At 26.1% G+C, this 18,992-nt stretch overlaps 2 protein-coding genes across 2 annotated transcripts; both read left to right on the top strand.

Moving 5' to 3' along the window:
• The first annotated feature begins 5,338 nt into the window (after positions 1 to 5,338).
• Positions 5,339 to 8,321, top strand: LOC145843002 (uncharacterized). Its single transcript, XM_082950472.1, has 8 exons — positions 5,339 to 5,396; positions 5,563 to 5,605; positions 5,822 to 6,035; positions 6,211 to 6,359; positions 6,722 to 6,905; positions 6,964 to 7,031; positions 7,202 to 7,385; positions 8,196 to 8,321. The coding sequence occupies exons 1-8, from the start codon at positions 5,339 to 5,341 to the stop codon at positions 8,319 to 8,321; spliced, it is 1,026 nt and encodes a 341-aa protein (XP_082806598.1).
• An 8,795-nt stretch (positions 8,322 to 17,116) lies between these two features.
• Positions 17,117 to 17,650, top strand: LOC145843001 (uncharacterized). Its single transcript, XM_082950471.1, has one exon. It carries the CDS (start codon positions 17,117 to 17,119, stop codon positions 17,648 to 17,650), a length of 534 nt encoding a protein of 177 aa, XP_082806597.1.
• The last annotated feature ends 1,342 nt before the right edge of the window (positions 17,651 to 18,992 follow it).

Raw genomic sequence — 18,992 nt, 5'->3', positions numbered from 1 at the left:
CTCACGCTTAACATAACCAGCCGCATAGTTATTCTAAAAAACTCAACATTCACACCGAAACCTTGCACAGAACAGGCCCGAACTTCCACTCGTCGGTGGCCATCTCGGCGGCGTACATCGGCAGCAGTATGAGCAGCAGAACGTCGGCTATGGCCAGGTTCGTCACGTACAAGTCCGTCACCGACATCCCCTGTTTCGAAAGCGGTTCGTTTTCGGTGTGATTTTTAAGAGAAAGGGAAAAAAGTTTTTGGCGAAAGCTTAACTTGTGCGGCGTTCATTTGGTAAAGTTTTCCTTTTACCGGTTTTTGGTGCATTTTAATATTCTTTTTATTAATTTTAGCTCTTTTTGAATATTACCAAGGTTATTTGAAGTTTATATTTCTGAACACCGAACACAATTGAAACAAAAACCTTGGTCATCTTGATCATAATGTATAAGACGAGAAAGTTGCCGAGGACTCCCACGGCGCAGATCACCGAATAGATGACGAGGAAAACCAGGCGCATTTTCGGAAGATCATCGGTGTTTGTGACGTAACTGTCGTTGTGCTGTGAGGTAAGCGTGACGTAGCTGTCGTTGTGCGGTGACGTGGTGAAGGCATCCATTCGAGTTTAAGTTGAAGTGTTTCCGATGAGAATTTAGAAACAAAAAAAAAAACTGAAACAAAAAAATCTTGATCGAATTTTTGCGCTCACCTTTTTTGTTATGTAAATCGTAGATTACCATTTTATTTTTTGCATGTATTGGTTTTTAAAGAGTCATTCGGTTTTAGAAGCTAATACTTTTAAAAATTGTGTTAACTTAATTTTAAAGTTTTTTATGACTAAGTAAATTTTAAACTATTTAAAACTAATGAACTTTTTTGCAACGGCGTTACGCGTAGGGTAAGCAATTGTTAAATGTTTTATAAAGGATTAAATCAATTTGTTTTATAGTTTTTAATTAATCGTTATATAAAAACAGTTGAATAAGTATAATTTACTCGATCATAAAACAAGTTTTCTGTCACTATTTTTTTCAACATTAAAGCTTTTTAAACATTTCTTATATTTCAGAAAATTTTTTTGTTTCAAAACATACTATTTTTAAATTTAAAAGAAAAACTTGAATTAACAAAGGTTTTTATAAGTTTCGAATTTTGCTCGAAGTGAGAAGGAAAAGATTAACTGTTTTGTATATAACAATCTGTTCGCTTTGCCTTTTTTCTTACTGATCGTTTTTTACTTCGTTCGCTTTTTTACTTTTATATAGTACTAAATATATAAAAGAAAATTAGCAAAAATTTAGGTCTTATATTTTACACGATTTTTTTTACTGACGTTTTAAAAAACCCACACAAATCACACTTAAATGCTTTTTTTCAGACATGAGACATGGTTCTATCAAAAACTTATGTAAAATAAAATTTTAAAATGTATAATGCATTTGTTTAAGCAAAAAAAATGGTTTTAATTACGTTGTAGCCATTTACAGGACTAATATTATAATAAATATCAATTAAAATCTTAGGTTTCAGGGAAAAAAAAGCTCGTTATTATGTATAAAACAGCTATATACTTATAAGTAAATTACTTTAGCAATAAACTTAAAACAAAAACCAATTTATTCATTTAGAATAGTCCTTAACAGAGATATCAAGCGCAGAACACTTTTTAACTTTCTTAAAATATATCTCAAATCATACTCTTTATTGGGATAAATTGAATTTAAGTTTTTTTTTTAATGCATCAGTTTTTTAATATATATAATAATCTATTCTTAACATTTAGCTATTTTAGAATATTTATACTGTATTTCTTTAGCTTCCATACCTTAATTAGAGATAAAGAAGCAGTTTTTTAAATATTTAGCGTAGAAAATTAAATGTTACTTTTTTATGAGCCGCTTATTATTTATGACAAAAATCTGATAAGATTAGTTTCAAATACTTATAAATGTAAATAGAAATTGTATTTATATTAAAAAGATCAAAAGAATTTTAAGTTTTTTAATTTAATTTTAATAAATAAAATTTGACTTAAAAAAACAGTTTGTACGCCAATATTCCGCCACAGCATTATAAAAACTATAAATTTAAAAAAGGTTATAAAAATGTGTACTGGAAAGAAAATTAAAATAAATTTAGCAAACTTAATAGAGTATTTAACTTTTGAATGATGACTAAATTATATTAAACAAGTAAAGCGTATACAAGTAGCGATGATTTAAAAGCAGTTTCAAATTCTATATCAAAAAATTCAATTATCTGAACATTAAGAGTTGAAGTATAAGTTTGACTGTGGTAAACTTTTAAAAGCTAGTATCATTTTAAACTTTCTATTTTTGTTGGAGCAGGCATAACGGTTGAAGATGATAGAAGTTTAAAAAACTAAAGTCTGCTTGCTCATTAAACACTCTCATAAATACTATTATTAGTTTTAAGAATCGTCAAAATAATTTTCAAGAGAACTCTTACAGTAAATGTCTATAAAATTTTTTTTGTTTATTTGTTTTTTACTTTGATTGAACAAAAAGATTAGTTACACACTTATTTCAAAAATAAAAGTAAGTTTAAACTTTTCAAAAAAGGTTTAAGTACTGTTTATATTTTTGTGTAAACTAAAAAAAGGTTTTTTCGAAAAGTTTTCTTAAGTTAACATCAAACTAAAAGCTAATATCTTATATAGTTTTTTTTATACAGTATATAAAATATTTACTAAAATACGTAACGCTACCTGCCGGTTAGTTTTTTGATAAAAGTAAAGATTTAAAAACCGTTTTTTTTTGACACGTAAAAAAAAAACTTTCACATGAAAAATGAATACAAGGTATTGTCTTTATCTAAATGGAACCTTATTTAATACAAATAAATTGTTTAAAAAAAATAGAAAATAGTTTCTACATAACAAATATTCTTCTTAAAACAACGTTAAACTTTAAGTGGCTTAATTTTAAAACTTTTTTATTATGTGTTACATGAATAAAACATAAATGTAAGAAAAACATAGAGTAAATCTTTTATAATTCAGCTTTTTACCAAAAATAAAAAGCTTTGCACATTCAAAAGCGTTAAGACTGAGGACATTCGGGTTTAATAAAATAAACATTAGTGTTTTGCTGAGTGTAGTTGAGTTTGTACTCATTATGTGAACCTAGCTAGCAGACTTCTGTATTCAGCTTAACTAGGACTTTTATTTAAGTTATTAAAACTTTAAAATATTTTATTTTTGAAAAACAAGACTAAATTTAAACATAAACAATTTTTATAGACTATAGTTACAACTTTCAGTAGTAAGCTAATTTTGGAAAGTTAATACTTTACGAACATAACTTATTTTAGTACTTTTAACTAATAAAAACAACTAGTCATTGTAGAGAAATTACGTAAAATTCTTAAAATTAAAGTTTTATAATTTATCGTCAAAATATTATAGAACTTGTTTTTACTTCTATATACAGCTGTTAACTTTTAGAAAAGTTCAAAATGAACGTTTAGTTGTGCTCTAATTAATAGTTTCAAATGTATTTATACATATTTCATTCTTTTGTTTATTAACTTTCATATGTGAATGTTATCAAGTACTGCAAAGGTACAAACAACTTATTATTTACTAAATTTGAATGAATTAAAATCCAAGTTTACGTTTTTAGTTTTAAAAAAAGCTAAATGGGAATAAAAACCTACTATTATTAATTTTGTACTCAAACAATTTAAATCTAGTAGCAGTAGTCTTCACTGAAATAAACAATCTTTTTTGCACAAAATGTTATCTTCAGCAGAATTGCTTTTGTTTTCTTCACTAATATAAACTACTTGAGCACGATTTTTTAGTTTCAGTTTAATAAAAGAGAAACTACTATTCTGTCTTCAAAACCCTTTATTTAGTCAACTTTAACCTGTAGTTATAATTACTCAAAGTTTTATAAAAGCACCATTTTAACTTACAAATCTTGTATTATAAATTCACAAAGTTAAAACCAAGTTTAAATTTTTTTATTTTTGTAGTCCTTAAGTATTTTCTTTACTGCATCAAGCCTTAAAAAAAAGTTTTAATAGTTTATTTAAAAAAAAATATAGTTAACCACGTCAAGTAAAATAACAAAATATTTAAGGTAACTTTGAAAAAAGTTATTAAAAATTTATGTATCATTTCTTATAAAGCATTTTTATAAATAGTGCTTTAAAGACTTTTGTGACTTAATCGATGAAGTTTACTTTTTGTTTTTAATTAAAGAAGAAAGTTTCAAAAAACTTGCAAAAGCAGCTGAAAGAATTATTCAAGAATGTATATGTAAATGTTATGAAGTAGAAAACTTTTTTATAATGAAATTTTGAAAATGTTGAAACTTTCTATTTTTTTCTTCTTTCTATAATAATTTTATTTTTTTTTTTTATGGTACAAATGTTTATAAGTACTTTATTTTCTATACTTGTATTCTATATGTAGTGAGTTTTGGTTAGAAATTAATTCTATAAAGTACTTATTAAAGTTAAAAACTAGAATCCTATGTTGACAGTTATTTAACAGAACAAAAATACGAATTGTTAAGTGTCCGCAGTAGAATGTAACAAAAAGAAGAGAATTACTCTTGATTTTGTTCTTTTTCTCTTAAACAAGGTGTTAAAATTGAAGTAAAAAAAAAAAAAATATGTTTAACAAAAAATGTTAAAATATAGTTTAAGAAGTGATGACATAAAACGAAAACAAAAAGCTCATAAGCGTGTTAAACTTGTTAAGAATTTTCGAATAGTGTGTTACACTTTTTTAAAGCATAAAAATTTATAAACAACAGCAAGTTTTAAGCGTTAAGCTTGTATACTGTTTGTGTTTAAAGCAGGAAGTCCGGATGTTTAAATCACTTTACCGGAATTGTTTTTGAGCTTAAAACGTTAAATTGTAAACTAGCAGAAACAATTTCAACAACTCTCTGAGATGCAGTTAATCTAAAGTAAAAACTAAAATTGAAGTTTTTGTGTTTTAACTTTACATAGTAATTGTGTATGACATTTTATGTGAAGATAAATAAGGTGTCAAGTTATGTTTAAGGAATATATAAATACAATATAACTTATAATTTAATTCACTTTCTAAGGATGTATGATAAAAATATATTGTTTTTATTTTAGAGGACCAAAACTTATGTGCATCTAGTGTTTTTAAAATAAATTTAAGCAAAGTATTTTTAATTTAAACCTTAAAAATAAAACAAGCTTAATTTCACGTTTAATAGAGCTTTTAATAGAAATAGAAATAAGTGTTTTGCAAGTATTAGATACGACACAGGTTTGTTCAATAAATATGATAATCATGGTTAACAAAAAAAATTTTTGCAGTATTAAAAAATAATTAAGATACAATGTGCAATTATTTAGTGCTTATCTGTTTACTTCTGTTTACAATTTTTAATTGTCATGGTAAGTAACAAATTTTTTTAAATTTTTGAGTTTAATGAAAATTTAGACATAGTAAAATAAAGAGTGATGTTTTTGATAAATTAGTTAGTATGATATCTTATAAAAAATTATTATGTAAGTACTAAATTCTTAGTGTTGTATTATTACAAAAAAAAAATATTTAAAGGTCAAACGATCACTGCAACTTGTGGAAACAACATCACTATAAGGTAAGCTTAGATATTTTTTTTTGCAATATAGAGAAAAAGAACAATATATCTTTAGTACTTTTAAAATTTTGTTTATTTTAAAAAAGCTAGGTGCATAACAATTCTAACACACATAGAATTACTTTTCAAAGTATGACAGTTTATCAAAAGAGTCATAGAATTTAATAACTTTGCCTTAGTATTAATTTGAAAATACTGCCTACGACAAAATTGCAGTGTGGTACCTGATGCAGATTTCCCTGTTGGAAGCGCTGATGCAAGGGCTAATGCATCGGGTTTAGTATTAGGGACTACACAGTATTGCGATCCCAGCGGAGTGGCACCTGCTACAGAATGCGAGTTCACTGAAAACTCAGGGACTTATGAAATTGAAATTGAGGATTTTGACTCTTGCGGTATTTCATCAGTGTATAAAAGTTCTGAAGATTATGTCAGTATAAATTAAAATAATATACTATTTTTATTGTAAATGTGCTGTATGTATTTTTATATCAACATATATTTAAATTTAATAATTGGTTATTATGCACTTTACTTTTATTTTATACGTTAAGTTACTAGTTATTTTAAAAACTTAAAACTTGATACCATAAAAAATCTTACAGACTGAAATAACCATGCTTGTTTCAAGGGTTCCACATATGAACTCAACCGTAATTAGAAGATCAGAATGTGGAACATTTTCAGTGATTTGTCGATATAACAAGACATTAGAAAATGTCACTTACGACACTTCTGTGAATATAACTACACAGTAAGTTTACAATTAGCATAGCAAAAGTTCAGTCAGAAGTTTTAGAAAAGGTTACAAAAATGCTTTTTTCTTAATAAGAATAGTTTTATAATTGTACTTATTCAATAACTCTTGTTTTAAATACATATATTGTTATATTGATAACTTATAAAATAAAAATTAATGATAAGATCAATACTTTTGCTAAAAATACTACATATTCATCTAATTAAGTCACAAGGTTTTGTTCTTGTAGTAATATATGCTTAAGAATATTAACTTCATACTTCAATTTTGTTCAATATAGCTGCTTAAAATAAACTTTAGTACATATCTTAATACACAATGCAAAATGATCAACATATGTTTTTTAAATTCAACAGTCCTTACGTAGGAACAAATCTAACTGAAAACGCAACAGCTGCGATTGAACTTCATTTAGTTTCTACTGCACCAGATGGTACTACCTCAACTAGCGATGTAGCTACTGGTACAGTTTACAATTTGACAGATACAATTTACGTTGAAGCAAATATAGTAAATAATACAGATAAATTTGTGGCAACGGTTAGTTTATAAAAATTAAAAAAAATTTTCAACAATATCATATTTATCCTTTTTTTAGTTGTATAACTGCTATGCATCTAAAACCGACGATTACGACGATGATTACGAGCTGATTGACAGTGCTGGGTTAGAAATAATTTTATATTGAGTTATCTTAAGTACACAAAGTCAAGTTTTATTTTGAAAATGTGTTCGTGTAGTTTTGTTTTTAGTAAAAAAAATGTTTTTTTTAAACATGATTTTAAATCTTAACTCTGTTTTCATAATCTGTAAATAACATTAATAAAAAATAACAGTTGTGCCAACGCCGCAGATGGTACAGTAGAAATTGGTGATGGTAACCTTCCAGTTACTCCTTACTCGTTTCCCTACTTTGAATTTGAGGCTTTTGTGTGGACGAGTTTGGAGCATACAATTTACCTCCAATGTGATATCGATATGTGTTTAGATGATGACACGGACTGTGAGAATGATATGACAGTAAGTTATTACTTTTCAACGTGATAGACTATAGTTTTATTAAGTTCTGTAGACTGTCTAACTAACTATCGGACACTAAACTGAACTCCTATATGATGTACCGAAAAAGAAGCAAAACATAATAAAAACTCTTAGAATAATTAGCGATGCTTTTATTTAATTATTTATAACAAACTAAGAAATCTAAATAAAAACATTTACTTAACTTTAGCATCTTTATGTTTACAGTTGACTTAAATGCGACTATCAATTGTTAAACTTGGGTCCGTTTTTAAAGCAAAAGTTTTTCCCCTAATATTTGCTAAATCATCAAATAATTTACTTTTTATTATACTTATACCCTTAACCCTAACCCATCTTACCCAAAATACTTTTATTTTATTTATTTATACCCTTATTAACCCTAACATATTAAAAACTAATTAAAACATAAAGTTTGTATAATATTTTTATGCTGACTCAGCAAATACTTTTGGATTTCCGTCACATCAACAAAAGGACTTGTTAAGTTTTGTGCTTTTTTGCTTAAAAATAAATTTTCAGAACTAATAAAAATATATTTTTAATTGAAAAGTGCTTCTAATTAAGTTTTTTAAACTAGTGCTTACTAAACGGTTATCATTAAAATAATGCTTTTATGTTTTTCTTAATTTTAAATAGTTTTAAAAAATTTTGTTTTTGCAAATTTTTTTTTGAATCGGACTCGCCGAATAGAGAACATGCCTACCCCAAGTAGGATTATAATCAAAATGATATTTATAGAAACTAGGTTTTAAAAAGACCGTTAAAATATTCTTTTTAATCTTTCAGATATGTCAGAGTAAAAAGAGGAACCGATTTAGAAGAAGAAGTAGCAGTTTAAAAACACGCACAGTAAAATCCGGACCAATCAATGTACAAAATGTGCTATCAAAAGTACAGTTTTCGGAAGAATAGATCTTGATTTTAATTACTAAGTCGCAAATATTGAAGTTATATGACAGTACTTTTAATAAAATATATATAAATCTGTTTGAACTTATTGTTTTAAAGTTATAAAATAAAAACTTTTATAAAGTTAGATAATAAAGTTAACTATTTTAAGCTAAATGCATTGAGTAATCCGTACGAAAATTATTTAAACTACCTGAAGAGAAGGAAGAAAAAGTTAAACGATTTGTTATAAACGTTTTTCAGCAAAACAAGTTATGATTATTCGTTTTTGAAAAATACTAAAAACACAACATATTGAAGTGTAAAATTCAAAATAATTTGTTTTTTTATAAAAATTTTAATTTAATGGAAATACATAGTTTATTCAGTAAAAATAAGTTTTCAAACTTAACAATATATCATCAAAAGTATTAATTGTTTTTACGAGATCACCTACATATGTATTACAAATTATAAATAGTAAATTAAATAAAAGTTTTTCACTACTTTCATAATTAAGCTCAATAAGTCGTCAGTTTTAGTTTCAATTCATGTCTTTAAGCTGTGTAATTTAGAACATTGAACATTTTTGGTTTAAAACTAAGCTCTATCATTTGTGTATGTTTTGTAGCTTGAACTAAATGTACAAAAATAATGTATTTTTTTGTACATTAATCAATTTATTTTATTAAAAAACTATACTCTTAACATTATTTAACTTTAAAACATTTTGTACAAATGATCACTACAGCTTACGTTTTGAACAAAGCAGTTTATTAACTTTAGCTGGTAAAGTTTAAATAAATAAAGTTGAGTTGAGTATAGTAAGCTTTTCTTACTAATAAAAAAGACAATCTAAAATTTAACTTAGCATTAATATTTTCATCGATAAAGTATTTCTGTGCACAAGTTTTTAATAAGAAATAAATAGAAATGTACATTGTAATGTTAATACCATTTCTAAAACTTTTTTCAATAAACTTTTGTTTCATTAAAGCATTGTAATGAAACATAATATAAGTATAACAGTTTTTTGTGTTTTGAAATAAAAAGAACTAATCGTTTCTTAGGAGCTTATACTTTTACAGAAGTAGTGTGAAAATATTTAGCAAGATTTTATTTAACGAACGTCAAAGCAAAAACTACTTTTTTTAGTAAAATTTCATAAGATTTTATACGTTATCTTAAAATTTATAAATTAAAAAACACATGAAAGCTTATTTTAAATATAAACGCTAAAATAAAAGCTTGTAAATAATGTTATTTATGTTTTTAAGTTTTTAATAGTTAATATGCCTATTTTTTATTTTATAAACTTATAAGTCAGAAATACGTTTAATAAATATTTGTCTCTGGCATAGTTTCAGCTATCTATTGCCCTCCCAACAACTTCATAAGAAAGTCTGTATAAAGTATATTAACTGTTGAGTGTCGCCCAGGAACTAAGTTTAACATTTATAGAATATTAATGAATGATCTAGCTTACAGTTAAACAGTTACAGTATAAGGTTTTTCTCACAAATTTTTACTTAATGGAAGTTAACTCTTTCATAACAATATACTAAAAGAGTAATTTTTACAACCGAGCAGAAAAAATTCTGATATTCTATTTTAGGTAATTTGAGAGTTAGTTGAAAATTTTTGTTTTTATTTGTAAAAGTAATTTTGATTTATAAATCAATTACCGATTGGTCTACTGTTTGGGTTCGCATCTATACCTTTTTTCAATTTTAAGTTAAGTAAACTTTAGTTGAAGATAAGTTTGAATTTTAGTAACTGTTTTTAATTTACTGACTCTATTTTATAAACTTGAACAAAATAAAAAAACAAAATACGATGTAAAAATTTTAATCATATTGAATTGTCTATTCCAGTGGTCGTCAAGGTGTACACTGGTGCACACTAGTGTAAACGAAACAATTTTTCGGTGCACCATTTTTTTAGGGTACACGAAACTCATTTTTAAATGAACGAAATTTTAAGATTAAAAAAAAAGTACATTGAGTTAGATCGAGTATGTAGTTAATATTAAATAAAGTGTTTAAATTATACTGAGCTTGGGATTTTGTAGTAATTGTGGAGAAGTGTTCAATTAATAAGTCTGTAAGACAAAGCCATATAACAAAAATATCATTGTGAAAATAAGGTAAAACAAATAAAGAGGTCAATTAAAAAGAGGATCTAATGAAAAGTTTCAGCTTCATTTGTTAAATGGTTTGCATGTAAATACAAAGTGAGTTATGACTTTTAGGGAGAAATGCACTAATAAAAGTGTTTACGTAGTCCCACCACTAGTGGCACTTATTTATATTAGATCTTGGGATGCACAGATTTAATTCAATAGATGTATCATATGCTATTTACTACTAAAAACGATTGTACTAATGATTTTTTTTATTAATTTAAAAAAATTCTATACCTTATTACCCAAAATGCATCCAAGCCGTAAAAGCCTAAATTATTTGAAATATTATCATTAGTTTATTCAAGTTAGTAAAAAAAAATATATAATAAATACAGGAAAATATAACAATAAATTACTTTAAAAGGTTTTGATTTATAAATTGTTTTATGAAACAGTAAAATATCTTTTTGGTTTGAGTAAAAGTTATTACATTTCATATATATTTAATAAAACATTAAAAACAGGTTAATTAAAAATAATCGTTTCTAGCTATTTTTATTTTTAGTTAGTTAAATTTCCAAAAACTGTCCAGTTTTAAAAATCAAAAGAGGCAGACTAATTAAAAAGTTATACAAGTTAAAGTTAGTGTAAAATAATTCAAAAAATTAATTATATTTTAAACATAAAGTACACTATCTTTTATACTTTTTAATGGGGAAGCTTTTTTTTTAAAGTTCAAAAACAATTATATAATTTACTTGTTGTTTTAAATTTAATAATTTATTACATACGTTTGTAGATTAATATAAATAGATTTATGCAAATTTTATATTTTATTCGCGACCGGTTTCGGTGGCAAGAGATTGCGACCTTTTCAAGCAAAAATAAAATATGAAACTGCATGTAACAATGTTAGTTAATTATACTGTTGTTTAAAAACTTATTCATGCGTGAAGAATATAAACAAAAACAAAAATGTTGCATATTCGAAAATTCAGGCATATCAGAGTATATTTAGGTAAAATTGGTACTAGTTGTTAAAAAAAAAGATTGAATTAATATTAATATAATGAGTCAAATAAAAAAACTGAATCCAGAGCTTTTCTTTAAAAAAAATTATAATAATAAAATATTTATACCTTTTCTTTAAAAAAAATAATAATAAAATATTTATATCTTGAAATTTATCTAAATGAAATTAAATATTGTCTAGAATTGTGGTTTTAAGCCAAGAGTCAACAAAACATTAATAAAACTCAAAGTCGCTGAAGGTTTCAAAATCTAATTTGTGTTAAGTTAACATAACAGTCAAAATTTAAACGGATTTAATAACTATCTAAAAAAAAAATTCTAAAAATTTATCTAAGTTGAATTAAGAACTGTTTAAAAAAACTTTTTTTTTCCAATTTAAGTCAAATGTCAACAAAAAATCTATGAAAAAATCAAGAAAAATGACCTATTTTTTACTTTAATTATGATTTGGTTTAAGTTTTGTCTGCTTTCCAGTTTATTAGTAAAAATCTGTTTCTGTGTCTACATGAGATAGATTATATATCTGTAGATTAATATATAAAAACACTAAAGTTGTGAACTAACGACTATTTTTTGTTGATTAAACAATTCGATATGATTAAAATTTTTACATTGTATTCATTTTTATTTTGTTCAAGTTTATAAAATAGAGTCAGTAAATTAAAAACAGTTACTAAATTTCAAACTTATCTTCAACTAAAGTTTACTTAACTTAAAATTGAAAGAAGTTATTGATGCGAACCCAAACAGTAGACCAATCGTTGATTTATAAATCAAAATTACTTTTACAAATACAAACAAAAATTTTCAACTAACTCTCAAATTACCTAAAATAGAATATCAGAATTTTTTCTGCTCGGTTGTAAAAATTACTCTTTTTGTATTTTGTTATGAAAAAGTTAACTTCCATTAAGTAAACATTTGTGAGAAAAGCATTATACTGTAACTGTTTAACTGTAAGCTAGATCATTCATTAATATTCTATAAATGTTAAACTTAGTTCCTGGGCGACACTCAACAGTTAATATACTTTAAACAGACTTTCTTATGAAGTTGTTGGGAGGGCAATAGATAGCTGAAAAATTCTGGCAACTATGCCAGAGACAAATATTTATTAAACGTATTTGTGACTTATTAGTTTATAAAATAAAAAATAGGCATATTAATTATTAAAAACTTAAAAACATAAATAACATTATTTACAAGCTTTTATTTTAGCGTTTATATTTAAAATAAGCTTTCATGTGTTTTATAATTTATAAATTTTTAGATAACGTATAAAACCTTATGAAATTTTACTAAAAAAATTGTTTTTGCTTTGAAGTTCGTTGAATAAAATCTTGTTAAATATTTTCACACTACTTCTGTAAAAGTATAAGCTCCTAAGAAACGATTAGTTCTTTTTATTTCAAAACACAAAAAACTGTTATATTTATATTATGTTTCATTACAATGCTTTAATGAAACAAAAGTTTATTGAAAAAAGTTTTAGAAATGGTATTTGCACCTCACTATGTTGTGCTTTTAGTATTTTTCAAAAACGAATAAGCATAAGTTATTTTGCTGAAAAACGTTTATAACAAAACGTTTAATTTTTTCTTCTTTTTGTTCAGGTAGCTTAAATAATTTTCGTACGGATTCCTCAATGCAGTTATTTTAAAATAGTTAACTTTATTATCTAACTTTATAAAAGTTTTTATTTCATAACTTTAAAACCATGAATTTAAACAGATTTATATATAGTTTATTAAAATTAGTATCATATAACTTCAAGATTTGCGACTTAGTAATTAAAATCGAGATCTATTCTTCCGAAAACTGTACTTTTGATAGCATATTTTGTACATTGATTGGTCCGGATTTTACTGTGCGTGTTTTTAAACTGCTACTTCTTCTTCTAAATCGGTTCCTCTTTTTACTGGGACATATCTGAAAGACTAAAAAAAAATAGTTTAACGACTTTTTTAAAACCTAGTTTCTAAAAATATCATATTAATTATAATCCTACTTGGGAGTAGGCATGTTCTCTATTCGGCGAGTCCGATTCAAAAAAGGATTTGCAAAAACAAATTTTTTTTTAAATTATTTAAAATTAAGAAAAACACAAAAGCTTAGTTTTAATGATAACCGTTTAGTAAGCACTAGTTTAAAAAATCTAATTAGAAGCACTTTTCAACTAAAAATATATTTTTATTAGTTTTGAAAATTTATTTTTAAGCAAAAAAGCACAAAATTTAACAAGTCCTTTTGTTGATGTGACGGAAATCCAACAGTATTTGCTGAGTCAGCATAAAAATATTATACAAACTTTATGTTTTAATTAGTTTTTAATATGTTAGGGTTAATAAGGGTATAAATAAATAAAATAAAAGTATTTTGGGTAAAATGGGTTAGGGTTAAGGGTATAAGTATAATAAAAAGTAAATCATTTGATGATTTAGCAAATATTAGGGCAAACACTTTTGCTTCAAAAACGGACCCAAGTTTAACAATTGATAGTCGCATTTAAGTCAACTGTAAACATAAAGATGCTAAAGTTAAGTAAATATTTTATTAGTTTTTATTTAGATTTCTTAGTTTGTTATAAATAATTAAATAAAAACGTCACTAATTATTCTAAGAGTTTTTATTATGTTTTGCTTCTTTTTCGGTACATCTTATAGGAGTTCAGTTTAGTGTCCGATAGTTAGTTAGGCAGTGTACAGAACTTAATAAAACTATAGTCTATAACATTGGAAGTAATAACTTACTGTCATATCATTCTCACATTCCGTGTCATCATCTAAACACATATCGATATCACATTGGAGGTAAATTGTATGCTCCAAACTCGTCCACACAAAAGCCTCAAATTCAAAATAGGGAAACGGGTAAGGAGTAACTGGAAGGGTACCATCACCAATTTCTACTGTACCATCTGCGGCGTTGGCACAACTGTTGTTTTTTATTAATGTTATTTACAGATTATGAAAACAGAGTTAAGATTTAAAATCATGTTTAAAAAAAACATTTTTTTATACCAAAAACAAAACTACACGAACACATTTTCAAAATAAAATTTTACTTTGTGTACTTCAGATAACTCAATATAAAATTATTCCTAACCCATTACTATCAATCAGCTCGTAATCATCGTCGTAATCGTCGGTTTTAGATGCATAGCAGTTGTACAACTAAAAAAGGAAGAATATATATTGTTGAAAAAAAATTTAAATTTTTATAAACTAACCGTTACCACAAATTTATCTGTATTATCTACTATATTTGCTTCAACGTAAATTGTATCTGTCAAGTTGTAAACTGTACCAGTAGCTATATCGCTAGTTGGGGTAGTACCATCTGGTGCACTAGAAACTAAATGAAGTTCAATCACAGCTGTTGCGTTTTCAGTTAGATTTGTTCCTACGTAAGGACTGTTGAATTGAAAAATCAGATGTTGATCATTTTGCATTGTGTACAAAGATATGTACTAAAGTTTTTTTTAAGCAGCTATATTTGAACAAAATGGAAGTATGAAGTTAATATTCTTAAGCATATATTACTACAAGAACAAAACCTTGTGACTTAATTAGATGAATATGTAGTATTTTTAGCAAAAGTATTGATCTTATCATTAATTTTTATTTTATAAGTTATCAATATAACAATATATGTATTTAAAACAAGAGTTATTGAATAAGTACAACTATAAAACTATTCTTGTTAAGAATAAAGCATTTTTGTAACCTTTTCTAAAACTTCTGACTGAACTTTTGCTATGCTAATTGTAAACTTACTGTGTAGTTATATTCACAGAAGTGTCGTAAGTGACATTTTCTAATGTCTTGTTATATCGACAAATCACTGAAAATGTTCCACATTCTGATCTTCTAATTACGGTTGAGTTCATATGTGGAACCCTTGAAACAAGCATGGTTATTTCAGTCTGTAAGATTTTTTATGGTATCAAGTTTTAAGTTTTTAAAATAACTAATAACTTAACGTATAACTTAAAAGTCAAGTGCATAATAACCAATTATCAAATTTAAATATACGTTGATATAAAAATACATACAGCACATTTACAATAAAAATAGTATATTATTTTAATTTATACTGAGATAATCTTCAGAACTTTTATACACTGATGAAATACCGCAAGAGTCAAAATCTTTAATTTCAAGTCCCTGAATTTTCAGTGAACTCGCATTCTGAAGCAGGTGCCACTCCGCTGGGATCGCAATACTGTGTAGTCCCTAATACTAAACCCGATGCATTAGCCCTTGCATCAGCGCTTCCAACAGGGAAATCTGCATCAGGTACCACACTGCAATTTTGTCGTAGGCAGTATTTTCAAATTAATACTAAGGCAAAGTTATTAAATTCTATGACTCTTTTGATAAACTGTCATACTTTGAAAAGTAATTCTATGTGTGTTAGAATTGTCATGCACCTAGCTTTTTTAAAATAAACAAAATTTTAAAAGTACTAAAGAAATATTGTTCTTTTTCTCACTATTTCAAAAAAATATCTAAGCTTACATTATAGTGATGTTGTTTCCACAAGTTGCAGTGATCGTTTGACCTTTAAATATTTTTTTGTAATAATAAGTAAGAATTTAGTACTTACATAATAAATTTTTATAAGATATCATACTAACTAATTTAACAAAAACATCACTCTTCGTTTTGTTATGACAAAATTTTCATTAAACTCATATACTTAAAAAAATTTGTTACTTACCATGACAATTAGAAATTGTAAACAGAAGTAAACAGATAAGCACTAAATAATTGCACATTGTATCTTAATTATTTTTATCAATACTGCATAAAAAGATTTTGTTAAACAGGTTCTATTATACTTTATTAGTTAAAAAACTAGGTTTTTAAATCTTGTTCTTGTGAATTATTTTATACTTATATTGAAAGCTCTACTTAATGTTCAACCAAATTTGTTTTAAATCTAAAGAACATATTTTGCTTAATATTCATAAAAAGCACTAGATCCACATAATTTTTGATCCTCTAAAGCAGTGGTCGGCAGCTACTTCGAATCCATGAACCCTAAATCACAAAATTAAAATTCTGTGCGCCCTAATTTGCATTCTTTAGCGCCGCTAGTGTTAAAAAATATGTAAACACTTTTAATTGTTTTTTTTTTATTAATAATTCGGTAACATCTAGTTAATTTTTACACGTTTACTAGTCTATTCTACCCATTTCAATAAATTTTTAATATCAATGATCTAATTTTTACAACAATACTTTACTCGTATTACCCAGGTCTAAAATACTAACTAGATTAATTTAATACATTGCCACTACCCCAATTAACAATCAGTAGTCTTGGTCCTTTTTGTTCGATGGTAAATTTAAATGAACTTATTTAATGGATTTGCTCACTTTGGTTTTTCTTTGGGTGGCTAAGGGTGGAAGAATTTTTACTTAATGTAACAGAATAGAACTAGAAGAGTACATAAATGGTCGTTTTATTAACAACAAAATGGTCAATTAGATATCATGGTTGAACATGTCTTATATATAGAAAGATTTAAAAAATAATAATTTAGTTTCTGCAAGAAAAAAAAAATCATGTACCCCAAAATAAGTTTCATGCACCCCAAAAGTCTCGTGCACCCTAAAAGAAATTTCATGTACACTAGTGTACACCAGTGTACACCATGCCGACCACTGCATTAGAGGAAACGATAAACATGGTAGCCGACGATGTATACTCAAATGAAAATCTTTTAGTAATCACGAAATCAAAAATAACAAAAAAAGTATTCAAGAACATACTGAAAACTTGTTCACAGAGCATCTTCTGTTTTAATAATCAAGTATTCAAACAAATAGATGGACTATCTATGGGATCGCCATTGGCCCCCTTTTTGGCCAATTGGTTCGTTAGCAAATTAGAAACAGGTCTTCTAAAAGAAATTCAACCTAAAATGTACAAGAATTATGTGGATGACATTTTTACTATCTTCTCAAATGAAGAAATGGCAAATGAATTCAATCAAAAATTTAATACTCTACATCAAGATCTTGTTTCCACAATGGAATCAAGTACATCAAATAAACTTCCTTGTCTTGACATAAGTGTTAAGCTGGAAGAGAACAGATTTACTACATCAATTTACAAGAAACCATCAAACACATATGTTAAATTTTCACTCTTGTACCCCGCAATCATGGAAGAAAAACTTGATTAGACAATTGCTCACCAGAAACAAAAGATTAGTGTCAGAAGAACTACATAACCTAGAAACAAATAGAATAAAGAATCTTCTTTTGAGAAACGGTTATCCGATTAATTTTATAAAAAATGAAATAGAAAAACTTCAAAAATTAGAAGATAAGCCACAAATTCTTAAACAACAGTATTTAACAGTTCCTTATATAAAAAAGGTTTAAGAAAAATTCAGCAGAAATATGACAAAAAATTTGGAAACAATTGGAATTAATATCAAAGTAGCTTTCAGAACATCTCAAGTTGGAAACTATTTCTCATTGAAAGAAAAGATCAATAAACTCTACAGAAATTGCATCGTTTATAAGTTTCAATGTCCAGGTGACCTGGATACCCAATATATTGGAGAAACGGAGCGACAACTGTTCGTCAGAATTAAAGAACATACAAAACCTACAAATAGTGCAGTATTTTCACATATAGAACAATGTAGAATCTGTCAGAATCATAATGATATTTTAAATTGCTTTGAGGTAATTAAATTTTGTAAAAATAGAAATATTTTACTTGCAGTAGAGGCTTTTATGATTAAAAAAATTAAACCTAAACTTAATCACCAACTAGGTCCTGAAAAAGGATCTAGAATCACACTTTACATTTTTAAATAGTCCATTTTTGTTCTAATTATCTATTTTAGTTTTTATGATTAATTTGATTAGTTTTATATTGATTGCTACTTTAGTTTACTCATATTTTGTTTGATTAATTAGTTTTTGTGAGTATTTATTTTGTTTTGACAAGGAAATTAGTTAAATTTTCAAAGCATTGCTCAATAAACCGTTTAAATGAAAAAAATTTTGTTATTAGCAATTAATTGGTACAAAAAATCATGTAAACACCTTTCGCTACATTCTGTTTAAGCCACAAGGTTTCGTTCTTGTAGAAAAATATGCCTAAAAATATTAACTTTATACTTCCATTCCGTTCAAATATAGCTGCTTAAAATAAACTTTAGTACACATCTTAATACACAATGCAAAATGATCAACATCTGTTTTTTCAATTCAACAGTCCTTACGTAGGAAGAAATCTAACTGAAAACGCAACAGCTGTGATTGAACTTCATTTAGTTTCTACTGCACCAGATGGTACTACCCCAACTAGCGATATAGCTGCTGGTACAGTTTACAATTTGACAGATACAATTTAAGTTGAAGCAGATATAGTAAATAATACAGATAGATTTGTGACAACGGTTAGTTTAAAAAAAAAATTTCAACAAAGTTGTATTATTATTTTTTTAGTTGTACAACTGCTATGCATCTAAAACCGACGATTACGACGATGATTACGAAGTGATTGAT

The sequence above is a fragment of the Thalia democratica genome, chromosome 8 (assembly GCF_965202585.1).
Source record: "Thalia democratica chromosome 8, ktThaDemo2.hap1.1, whole genome shotgun sequence".
Lineage (NCBI taxonomy): Eukaryota > Metazoa > Chordata > Thaliacea > Salpida > Salpidae > Thalia > Thalia democratica.
Note: the sequence above shows the minus strand (reverse complement) of the source record. Positions and strands in the feature narration are given on the sequence as shown.